At 36.8% G+C, this 13,285-nt stretch overlaps 1 protein-coding gene across 2 annotated transcripts in view; it reads left to right on the plus strand.

The window, feature by feature from the left end:
* The window catches only part of zmp:0000001236 (mastermind-like protein 2), a 345,085-nt gene that overhangs the window by 235,583 nt on the left and 96,217 nt on the right, over positions 1 to 13,285 (plus strand). The window contains exon 3 of one of the 2 annotated variants that reach the window (XM_039744326.1): positions 8,124 to 9,497. In XM_039744326.1, the coding sequence (XP_039600260.1) occupies positions 8,124 to 9,497 (1,374 nt within the window). The remainder of the gene's footprint in view (positions 1 to 8,123; positions 9,498 to 13,285) is intronic. The other variant, XM_039744327.1, reaches the window with a different exon arrangement.

Consider the following 13,285-nt stretch of genomic DNA (forward strand, 5'->3'; position numbering starts at 1 on the left):
TCCTGGGCAGGGTGCCAACCCACCGCAGAGGTCTAAGTATGAAGGCGGTTTAATAAGAACATTAGGCTGCACAAAAATCTCATTGGTTTTTATTACTAGATAAAAAGGAGAACTTAATTTGGAATATCTAAATGAAGAGTCCAGAACTGAATCCACACTTTCTGTGGAGCTGAAGTGTCCTGCACTAGTGAGGTTAGGTTGGTGGTCTCTGTATGAGCGGATGTGCGTGTAAGTGTGATCTGCCTTATCTGGTGTTTGTCTCTGCAGCTGAACAAAGTGGTTTCATAATTTGAATGAATGAGATTAATAATGCTGTGTTTATATATTAGCTCCTGTGGGTACATACAGAGATTCTAATAAAATCTTTAACAAATGCAACAGTAATACTGATATTTTTCTATTATACTGAGGTTTCGTAAAAATTAAAGTTTTTTGGAAATTACAAAAAATCTATTTCCCAGCTGTTAATGATAAATGCTGTGTGATAACAAAGAAGAAGCACCTACAGTAACTGGCTTGCTATCAGTCCACTGAAGGGACGTTTTGAGTGTTCTACTGTTCTGCTTGCACATACTGAAGTACTGCCTATTCATTGGGTGAATCAAACGGACTTCGTTTTCTTATTTGAAGAATACGCCTCATGTTCAACGTCAACAATGATGTGACCTGAGATTATCTGTTTTCATCTCCCTTTTTCAACCTTATTAGACACCATAGCCCAGCTGATCAAGCTGTAGTTGTTCAAGTAGCATGTTCTGCAGATGCCAAGGATTTGGGGTTCTTTGCTGCCATTGTGATTTTCTGAATGACTCTAAGCTTCACCAGGGATGCCCAATTCACTAAATGCTTTGTAAGAAGATCTTTTAGCAAATCCCTTGCAGGCCACCTCTCTGGGCAGGCACTTTGCTTTTCAGCTTTGCCTCTGACAATCTCAGATCGGTGATTCACATCTGTCTACTTTCTTATCATGAGCCTTCTCCTAACACTCTACCCATGACACCATCAGCTCACTAGTTTTTGTAATTCTAAGACCAGGATGACGTCAGATCTCAAGGTAGCCTCAACTATGTGCTGTGGGAATTTCATTTGTTTCTTCAGGTTAGGCCAGTTGTAAGAAGATGCCAGAATCTCAAGGATTGGTTTGTTTCTTGCACCACACCATTGCTCAACTCACAAAGGCAGTGGTTTAGTTGGATGGTTGTGCTCATTTGTTGTTGCTGAACAGACTGCTTCTGCGGTGCTCTTTAAAACCTAGTTGTGTCACCATTGGTATTAGCCCTCTTCAAGGACTTTTGGGCAGTAGCTCAAGACAGGCGCCAACGAAAACAAAAAAAGAAAGTCAGGAGAGTCAACTCTGTCTTAGCTATGCAAGTTGGATAGGCCTGGCAGGACTCAAAACATAGATTGGACTAGGACTTTGATTTGTTGAGGTTCATTTTTAAAATTTGCTGTGTTTTCCAAAGTGGTTAAGATTAATCTTGTGCTAGATTTGGTTCTTAATGTTTTCTAACACATTGCACTGAATTTCTTTAATTTATACCTTTGTGAGATCCATCAACTTTTATTTTATATAGCACCTTTCCATAACAAAATAATTTATACTAATTTTAAAACTGCAAAACTGGTGGGTCCACACAAAAGACAGAACTAGTGCTAATTGAGGCATTAATATTTTCCATAAGATAAAGGAAGCTAAAACATTTTTAACTAGGCAAAAAAGGAGAATTTTAATATTGGCCCTAAAATTAACCAGAATCCTAAGATCCTTGCTGCTTTGCTCTGAACTAACTGTTAAGTAATAAGAAAACAATTCAAACAGCCTTGACCACAACACATAACAGGTGATTCTGCTTAAGACAAATAAAAGAACCTGCTTGTCAAAATCCTACATCTTTTTTCTAAAGATGTGTCCAAGACAATTTAAAAAGCTTATCTAAGACAAAAAGGAAACTAGATACTTAATATTAGCTACAGGGAGTTTTAGGTTACCATTGTATTCCATGCCATCTGATGCGTCTCCAACGTGGCTTTCTAATTATGTTAAGATCAGGTGTATGTGACTAATTAATGAGACTCTGATTTCTGGGAGTATTGTAATACACAAAGCAATGTAATTTAAAGTCATCCTGTGCTCGGCGTTCTCTTTGTGTGCTACACGATGACGCTATAGAAAACAGAGCCTCTTCTCAAAATTAAAAAGTTACAGTTGAACACAAGTTACACAATGCCTGTAAGACACAGGATGACTTGCTGTGTAACAAAGGTGGGCTTTCACTCAATAGAAAGTATAAAGAAAGTGCTAAAAAAAATACACCATTCATTAAAAAACATCGTAAAGTGATAAGGTGTCATTTGAAAAGAACAAATTCTTATGACACAACAAAAGTTTTAAAGCCTAAATTACTGAATTGACCCAACACTCATACTAAATGTATTTGCACAGCCCCAATAAAGATTCATCCATCCATTCACTTTCTGACTCTGCTTTTGTAGATTACAAGACAGAAATGATTCACAGACACAATTGCCAGTTCATGTCCGGGCACTCACACTTTACTCACTGTGGGTCACTTCAGAGTTACAATAATGATTCAGTCTTCCACAATTCATACAGAATTTGAATGACCCAGCATTAAAAATATATGTGCTGTTAGATTTGGTTTTAGCATTGCTACATAGACCTTGAAGTCAGGAAGAAATACATGAAAAAGTGCAACATGCCACATAAATCAACTGGACAGACACTCTGGACTATTTTTCAGGAAAGAGAGGCTTGTAGGTTGTTTCATTGTGTTTTGTGTTAGGGTGTGGTTAAGCGCCAGCTTAAAAAGAAAAAAAAATCATTTATTAGTTCAGATGAACAATGATGGAAAGTACAGAGCCAATTGTGCAGTCATAGTCATGACATCAAACCTACAGAGAAATGGCATGTACAACATGACATTCACAGTCCTTAGGCAATGTCCAAGGAAATTTAGAGAGGTAGACTAATTACTCTAAAAAGAAAAATTCAAGATTACTATCAGGAAATATGCAAAGTTGTTAGAGAGTAAGCGTGGAAGCTTGAAGCTGGATTACTCACTCAATAAACCTGCTAGGCCAGTGTACTGTAGCTCTCCTCGGACAGGATGGCTGATTGCTACTCTGCTCGGGCACTGGTGGGTCTCTGTTCCTATAATTTAAAACAACAGTGGCTTTCAGTGTTTAGGGTAGACACATTTGTTTTACAACAAGTGATGAAAAAGAGTTGACTCAGAAAATGTGTGTAGTATTAAAATAAAAGACTCTCCTTTATACTTAAGAGACTCAACCGGCCTTCCTAAAATTTAAAATATGATATGTATGAATAAAATGACTCAATAAATGAATGAATCTCTGTCCATCAATCTATTAATAAGTCAGTCAACCACTTAGCCAACCAGTAAATTAATTAATAACCTACCTAAATAATGGCTAACCAAAAATAGGACATGAATTCTAATAGAATATAGCCAAAGATATTATATGTTTTACTATCATAGCCAAATGCCAGTGCTAAAACCCAAAAAAGAGAAGCATTATAAAACATATGAAGTTCCCATTACACCATAATCTGTTTTATGAGATTATATTAGAACTAGAAAGTACCAGTACAATGAAATTGTGAAAGCTACATCTATAAACAGCGCAAGTACAACAAACAATGACAAGGAAATAATATACCATTCATAACTAAATAAGGGGTGAAAATTATTGTCCACTAAAGTAATCAACATACATAATGGAAATAAAAATTATAACAGTCCTATGAGTTTTAAAATTTTAGAAAGATAAAAACATTCTGCAGAATTTTTAATTCTTCTTTTAATGCTCTTGTACCGCCTGCCGGAGGGCAGCAACATGAAAATTGAGTGACCAGGATGGGAAGGGTCATTAATGATTTTCCTGGCTCTGTGGAGTCATTGGGCACTGGAGATATCTTCCAGGGAGGACAGAGAGCATATTATTTGATTATTTTCTCTGTCTCGTATATACTATTAAAATATTTTACCAAAATACAACCTAAATTTGCATATTTCATGTTACAAATTCAATATCATCAAGTGATATATCATAACTGAGTGACTTTGTTGCTATTTTATATTCCATTTAGTTTCTTTTTCTAAAAAGTATGATATATTTACACTGTCTAATCAATATTGCTGTTTAGGTGTAAACCCATCCATTTGTGCATTCTCAAACCAGCCTTATTCTCTGTCTGCAGGCTCACAGAGAGGCAGTACAGTGCCTGTCTATCCTGGAATCATTGAGTACAAGGCAGAAAGCAGCTGTGGGCAGGCCGCAGTCCTTCACTAGGCCCATTCAGATAAACAGACACACCAGGCCAATGTAGAGTCACCCACACGTCTTGTATGTACAACTACAGAATAAAACCAGTGTACTCGGAGGAAGAATTCATGCAGACACAGGGAGAACATGTAAACTGAATTAGTAAATGGTGGCCATATTCATATTCAGGACTATCTCTTATTTGTAGTCTGCGTACGTACATTCCTTCATTGTGCCCCAAAAATCATGTCAGCTAGTCTGACTCATAGACACATTTATGTGAAATGTGAGGCACATTTATGGTTTATAATATAAACACTCCTCATTTCTAGTTTGTCTTTAAAACTTAAAATTATATTTATTCTGAACTGGGCCAACCTGGAAATATCTGGGTCATTTAATGATATAATGCTTAAAGTAAATTAATATGATGTGTAGAGCTGCTTTAGAATGTTTTGTATAGTACATTTGTTACACCAGCTATTTAAACTTGGTTAATTTTTGGTATGTTGAAGGTTCATGGTTTGTATTTAGTCACATTTATACAGAAAACATGAAATTTGTCTTCTCAGTTGCATTCAAATAACAAACAGAAATTAAATAAAACACACAGAGACAGAACAGATTCAAACTTAGAGAAATTCTATGTTTACATCATTTGAAAAACACTTTATCTGTGTACTACTTCTAGCACTTTGATAGTACTTTTCACTGAACATGGTTATATGATACATACTAAAAACTCTATGCTTCTGGAAATTTTTTATTATCTCCAATATTCCTTATTAAAAAGACATATGACACTGGGAAGAAAGGAATTTCAGGGGCAATTTGTGTGGGACTTTAAAGTGAGTATCCTCCCTAATCTAATGAAGTCAGCTGCTTCATGTAATGGGTGTCTGTCATCATATGAGATGATTTCCAGTTTTTTTTTTTTTTAACATTGCCCTTGGACACACTCTTACCAAATCAAATATGTAATTTTCTGAAAATAATATAACATTCTCAAACCCACTTAATCCAATTTAGGGCCATAGAGGGCTGTAGCCTGTATTTATTATAGAAGTATATAAGTGTATCAATGATATTTTACTTTTTCACATTGGGAAAGATGTTGATATTGTGATGTGTGGGGTATTGTACCGCTTCTTTAGAAATGATTGTGGATAATTAACAGACAGCATAAAAGGAGCCGTGTATTGCATTTCTTCTCTGTGGGATGTCTTTGTGAAAAATGTACAGTAATATGAACAAGAAAAACATGTGGAGAGGGAAAGAAGTTAAATTTGGCATCAGCCTTCATCAGGAAATACCTGTGGGAAGAACAAAGGAATAGTTTGAGTGAGCTGCAGTTTTAATGAGTAAGAAAAGTTTTAGGACATCAACAGTTCTTGGTTTTACCAACAATAAAAAAAAAATCCTGGCACTCTAGGCTGACATGATGAGTTTATTAGAAATCACTTAGTACTTTAGAATATGGGCTTGGAGGGATTTCTGTAGTGTACCTATTCATCACTTATTGCTATGTAATGCAAATAAAACCTTAACAATTATTAGAGCAGTACACGTAGGTGACTTCTGTTCTAAAGTGTTGTCATTGGTGTTTATAAGTCTTAATAAGTCCAACAATGTCTATGTTTAGGTCTGGTATAGTTCAGTAACAGACTAATGGTTGGCAGCCCCTACTGTAAAGTGTTAACAAAACAGGGAATAATGATTCATTGTCAACCTGAAATAACAAAAAGTGCACAGTTGTGGTATACAGTATATTGAAATAATGGTACATGCTGTTTACTGATCTGTTAAAGAAAACTTTAATGACATTTGAAAGTATTCTCTCTACTATGCAAATATAACATTTTATCATTAGCTGCTATTTAACATTTTAGTTCTACACAAGTGCATTTCTGTTGTACAGCGTAATATACATTCTAGAAGAGATGATATTTTTATATATAGGAAACATGACTTCTCTGACATAAATTAAGAGGTAATGATTCTATGGCAGGTCTGCCTTTATGTTTTTGTGCAGATGATATGTAGCCTATTTATTCATTTTTAAGCTCTTATTTATTTATTGTTATGTATATTATAACAGTTGGAATTGTGGCAAAGTTACTGCCTGTGTGGAGTTTGTATGTTCTTCTCTTGATCACATATCTTTTTCTCCAACATCCCAAATAAATGTTTAAGTTCATTTACAGAGCTAAATTGGCCCTGGATGACTAAGTATGTGCCCAGTGCTATCAGGGTAGGCTCCAGGGCACATTCATGGCCACCTATTGACATTCACTCAGGCCTGAATTGAGATATCTAATGGATGGCCAGACAGTTTTGTAAATCTAACACTGCAAGAACAAGTCTTCATAATGTTTCAGCTCTGCAAACTCTTGACAGGCGGGAGTACGTGATTTTATATTAATAGTTTTATTGTAGAAATGTTAAATGGTGTGGAATGAAAAAATATTAGGTCAGTTGAGTAACTTGAAAACACTGAACTACAGTATTTAACGAAAGGTTGAAATATTCTCCTGCTACAAGAATTGTAAGAAGAATGTAAATGGTTATATTTTAGTGCATACTACTTTATTTGTATTGCTTGGAATTATGAGCATAACTCACATTGCTTTATGTGTACATAACATTACAACACGATACGGCTGCACATTTAGATATCTGGAGCACAGGATGTTTAAGACATGCTAAAGGTAAAACACTGGATTTGACCTTATAGTCATACTATTTGCAGAGTTTAATTGAAGTTCTAACAAACTAGACACATTTAATATTACTAAAAAATACAGATAAAGTTAAACTAGCAAAACTAAAATGTAGTTAAATCTGTTTTTTGAAATCCCTTTTACAGTCCATGGCCTGCTAATTCAATTAACAAAAGTGAAAGGTAGTGACCATGGCAGGTCACCCCCACTCTGCCAACACCGGAACACTCAGTCCATGAAATTTGACACCAAAAACCCCTGCACGCCTCACGATGCTGCAATTACAGCTCTAATGTCATGAAAACACCTTACACAGACAAAATATGCCCATCCTGTCCTTTATGTGTCACACTTAAACCAGACGCTAGGACTATTTCCCTAACTGAAGAGGCAGCTTCCACATTCCCTCTTCCATTCTACCTCTCCACTCTCTGTTTTTCATGACTCTTTCTCTTATGAAGTACGAGTAGATGTCTTACATTTACCTGATTCTGTGCATGGTTGTTATAGATCAGGTGCACTCAGCCTACATCACCAAGGCCTGTAGCTGCTCCTCATGTTATCCTTTAATTGAGCGTGGAACACAAAATACTAAAATTTAGTAATGCTCCTCTTGTTCTACATGTTGCACCTGTCTATAAGTTTTTCACTATATTACAACACACTCTACAGTGCACATTTTTATGGGGTTGGCTCACGAGTGTTATGTTGATTATGAGGGCTTCTGTTTTTTATTTTTGATGCTGCTGGACTCAAAAAGGTTAATAAAGTAGCCATTCTGTCTTGTGTAAATTTAGGCAAGTTATGTCAAAGTCAGAACTGATGAAACTAAATGAAACTAATTTTTTTATGTATCTACATTCTGTTTTGGAGTCCTGGAGCATTATATTTCCACTCAGTTATCAACAGACAAAGGCAAACGTTTCTCAGATGCATGATAATATTTTAGGACTGCTTTTTGTGAAAGTAAAAATTCACTTTTGGTTTATTGGCCTTGTGTTCAGTAAGATGTTAGATTGAGAATTTATAAAGTCATCATAAACATTTCAATACGCTATCCCTTCTAATTTTTTTCTTTTCTCTTTACACTTCCAGGGTTTATTGAGGAGAAAACTTGAAGGGAATCCACCACCAGGATATAATTCAAAACCTAATGGAATTTCAGATGCCAGCTTTGTACCTAATTTTAAGAGAGTGCGAGTGGATGAGAGCATTCCTCTTGGTCATGGTGGATGTACCTTCAATAATGGAGAATCCCAGACAATGTCAGGTGCTGGAACAATGGCCCATGCCATACTCAGAAAAGATGAACGAATGCTGCCACCCTCTTGTGTAGGTGACATGTTTAGCCTTACTTTAAAAGAGATGAAAAAGGAGCCAGGAGAAGTCCATTCTTGTGTCCAGGCTTCCTCGGACCACATCATGACTTTTGACTTCAAGGATGAACCTGGGTCTGAAATTGATCCAGATCTTCAAGATTTGTTTGATGAGCTCACAAAAACTGTTCCAACAATGAGTGATTTAGAGTTTGAGAAAATGCTGAATACCACTATCAAACAAGATGAGCCCTTCAACTCTGATATTAGCAGGCAAACACAGGCTTCATTATCTAAGCCTTCACCACCACTAGAGAAAATGGTCATTAAAACTGAGTACACACCAAGTTTCAGTCAGGCTCCTGTCATGGTGCCACAACTAAGACCATCATCTTCAGGGCCTACTTTTTCTTTAACAAAGAAATCAATTTCCCCATCTCCTGTACTGTCTGTTCCTCAGAATCATAACCAAGTTTCACAAGGACCTTCAGGTCCAACTAGGTCTGTAAACAACTGGCCAGAGGTCTCACACTCTGAGCATCTAAAACAGATAGCAGCAAGCCAACAGCCAACTGCCATGCTACATCATCGACAACAGCAGCAACCTCAGCAACAGAATCAAGCTGCAGCAGTTGCAACTAGCTGGGCATCAACTCTGTCAACACGTTCTTCTCCTGGATCCTTCAGACAAGAGAAAAATCCAAGTCCTGCTTCCCTTTGCTCTCAGAGAATTAGCCCACAGAACTCTATAATGACATCAGTGAGCAACAGCCATTCCAGAGAGGTGAACAACTGCCTCTTCAAAGTAAACACCAGTGCAAGCTCCATGGACACTAAAGTCCTCAATATAAAGCCTTTGCCTCATTTTGGATCAAAGCTTGGCAATCAATCAATGTCAATGATGGTGGGCTCACAGGGCAAGTCAAATGTTTTGTCCTATACACCACAGCAACAGCAGCAGCAGCCGCCACAAGCCTCTGTTCAGAACCAATCACACCATCCAGCTCCTTTCCAAAATCACACTATGCCTCATCTCCCAAATGTCAACTTGGCTTTGCAACCCAAAGGCTTGCCAGAGAAGATGCAAATAAACCTTCAGCCACCAGCACTTCTTTATAAAATGGGTCAACACAGACAGGTAGGACTTTTTAAGGTAATAAATGTCTAATTCTTACTTTGTACATACTTGAACTGTACCTTGCCATCAGTCAATCAGTCATTTTTTATTTTTTACGGTACATTTAACAGCATGCTTCATCACAAGAAGATTATTAAGGGTAGAAAAGCTGCACTACAGTATGAAATACATACATTGAGTATTACAATAAAAATGTTAAAATACATTAAATGAAAGAAATACACTACTGGAAGACAGAATGACAATTGAAGCATACCTGACAGAACTTAATGCCAAAAACAAAAGGACTGTTCTGAATCTACGTTTGTGTACAATTTAATTACCAGTAGTCTTAAATTAAACAACATTATGTAACAAAAGGAGATACAGAGATCAAGCATTGCAACAGCATACAAATAAACAGAAGCAGATAAAGTGATGAACTCTGGGTAGATCCTGATAGTATTTAACAGCAAGGAAGTGATAGCACTCTCTTTCACACATTGAGTTTTCTCAGATTCAGAGACAAATTAACATAAACATTTTTAAGATATGTGGGCCCAAATACTGTACACAAATCCTAAATGGGATAGCCCCATATGGACAGAACCCAGGCAACTCTTGGTACTGTAAAACACTACTGCTAACCACTGTAGCACAACATAATGCATATAGTAAAACAAGTAAATACAATTATCTTAATAATAATATTACCAGTAACTGCACACAGCATGATAATGTGCAGCGAATACACTTGACTTGAGCATTCCTAGTTTTCATCCTCTTTCTCTGTACGTTTACCATTCATTTGCTCAGAGGTTGATGCACTTGCTGCTTCCTAAACAACTCTTCTTTTCTCCACCCTAGTGGCCCGCTTCTTCTCTTCTTTCATCTGCATCTTTTGGCTTTAAAACTAATTAAATCAGTTTTTAAAATTGATTAAGTCAGTGTTTGTGTTGCAATTACTTAGTAAATTTTCCTTAATTTTTTACTTAAGCTGGCACTTAAGTCTTTAATCTGCTTCAAGAATGATTTAGGATATGAAGAGGTAGGGGAAGTGACGGTAAAGGTGGTAGGGAATGAGAAAGGCACACGTACACGTGCACTGCACAGCCGCCCTGCTGGCCGCTGCCAAGAGTTGATTCTACAATAAAATAAAAATAAAAAGAGGAATAACCTTGGAGGTCAATCATACCCCGAAAGTACATAGTAGACGTCACGTAGTATATGTGTACCAAATTTCAGGTCAATAGTGAGCTACAGGTGATTTAAATCCTGGACAGACAAATGGACAGCCATGGTAGTATATTATATATAAAGATAATTCCTGATCAACTAATGAAACCATAAGATCATATCTTTGGACAGAATAAGCACTACATAAATAAGTTACACAATTTACACACATTTAATGCAGCACAGCCATTTAACTATAGGAAAATACCTGAGTCTTTGGGATGTAGAGAGCTTCTGAGTGACTCCCAGTCTAATTCATCTTAAGGCTTAAAACAGTATGCTGCATTAATTATTTTTCTGTTCCAGGTTAAACAGAACTGCTTCAGGCAAGAATCTATGCCAGTATTTATGTGAAAGATGACCGATATGATGCAAGTCATATTAATACACATTAAATCAAACATCTGTCTAGCTGTAACAAAATTAACAATTACTCATAAAGCGCTTCTTCATTAAAAGTGCTATGACCATAGAAGGTACTTTTAAATGACATCCTGTCTTTGCCTACTGCATTCCCTTTTTAAACGTGACAGTGTTAAGTATTTTCATTAGAAGCTTCTGGAGAGTTTTCACCGTTATGTTTTGCATTATCAATGTGGCAGCATCCTTCCTACATATTCCCAGTACCTTAATGTTGGTACAGCACCTCTAAAGTATGACTTTGACATCCCTTCAGCAGTTACAGTATGGAAAGATAGTAAAAGAATGCAGTTAAGCAGCATTCTAGCTGCAGTAATAAAAATGTCATCTTGTACTGTAGGGCAGACTCAAAATAAAAAGCATATGTTGTAATAGACAGTAGAGGGAATTATAATTGAATTTTTGCCACTCTGCCTTTCAAGTACCATTAGGATATTTAATTATAAGCTTAAAGGAAAGGCAAGAGTGGACAATCACAAATCTTATACAACATAAAGAGATTAAATGGACTACAATCATCCTTCCCATCATATTGCATTTTTATAATGCACAAAGTGCAATGAATTTAATTTCATTGTTCCTTCTCACTGCATCAATGACTTGGTGTTAGCAGGTTCAGAAAACAGTTGGACATTGGTTTTAGGCTGCTACATCTCTTATAGTCTGCCTTTTGTTAGTTTCTGTTACTACAAAATGTTTCATTAAGAGACAAAAGCCCAACAGCTTTTTATTTACAGTATACCCATTTTTAAGTGTGTTTTAAATCTACTCAAAAAAACAACAACAAAGTTAGAATGGAGATCTTTATTGTCAAATACACTGTGACAGCACAGTGAAATTCTTGTGCCAGAGTTGGGGAGGCAGGTAAGTATGTAGGCAATAAGATGATGTATTAATAAATAAGTACAGTAAATACATAAGTGTAGCAGAAGATGTATAAATATGGTAAATAAGAGTAGCTGGTGCAAAACATGAACTGTACAAACATGTAGATTACAGTATGTTTAGCAGTGTGGGAAAAAAAGAGATAGGAGTACGCATGTAAGATCAAACACACTTCAGTATGTGGAATACTGAAATAATAACTGCCAATCAGTTTTATTCAGGATTTCTTCATCTCACCGCCATACACAACACAGTTACTTTCTAGTTAAAATTTGAGATTCATACAAAAAAAACAATTTCTGATAGCTTTTTAAAATGTGTATAGCATTTGGCATGGTGCTAAAACAAAGGCTCAGAGTGATATCTGTGTGTTCAAATTTTAATTCCTGATACAATGATTAGTATTCTCACCTGTTATGCTGTAATTGTCTTTGTTTTTGTGTCCCAAATTATAAGCTTAATCATCCAGTCAGTGACAAATAATTGCCTTCCGTTATGACAATTAACTCAAAACTCTTCAGTAAGCATTCAACAGCATTAAAACACATTCATCCTATTCAGGGTTGGTCCCAGCCCTCCTGACCCTGGGTAGTATGAATTAAGCATTATTATTACATTCAGGACACACTATTAGACCATTGATCCAGAGACTACCCTGGCATAGTCAGGCTCAAAGTAAAAAACCTCTATTAAAAAAACCCTATAAAACCTGTAGGCAAATGTATGGTTGCCAGCATTAATTCCTTAGGTAGTCATTCATTCCTCTAGTGTGAACTTAATTGTGTTCTGGGTTGCAGGGGCCAGGGCCTAAACCAGGACCATCATGAACAAGGCAGAAAACCATCCTGGATAGGACAGACTCACAAATAAGCCCCCACACACATTCAAATGAGACAATACATCCATCCATTATCCAACCTGCTATATCCTAACTACAGGGTCACGGGGGTCTGCTGGAGCCAATCCCAGCCAACAAGGCAGGAAAAAGCTCCGGGCAGGGCGCACACACACACCCTCACACCAAGCACACACTAGGGACAATTTAGAATTGCCAATGCACCTAATCTGGACTGTGGGAGGAAACCAGTGTACCCGGAGGAGAACATGCAAACCCCACGGAAGGAGGACCTGGAAAGCGAACCCGGGTCTCCTAACTGCAAGGCAGCAGCGCTACCCATTGCGCCACCTTGCTGCCCTGAGATACAGTGACACAAATTAATGTCACATGCACATGCATTAGACATGTTAGTATGAAGAGTAACAGGGACCTTTTAGGCCTGAAA

Source organism: Polypterus senegalus, chromosome 2 (assembly GCF_016835505.1).
Source record: "Polypterus senegalus isolate Bchr_013 chromosome 2, ASM1683550v1, whole genome shotgun sequence".
In the NCBI taxonomy this organism is placed as follows: Eukaryota; Metazoa; Chordata; class Cladistia; order Polypteriformes; family Polypteridae; genus Polypterus; species Polypterus senegalus.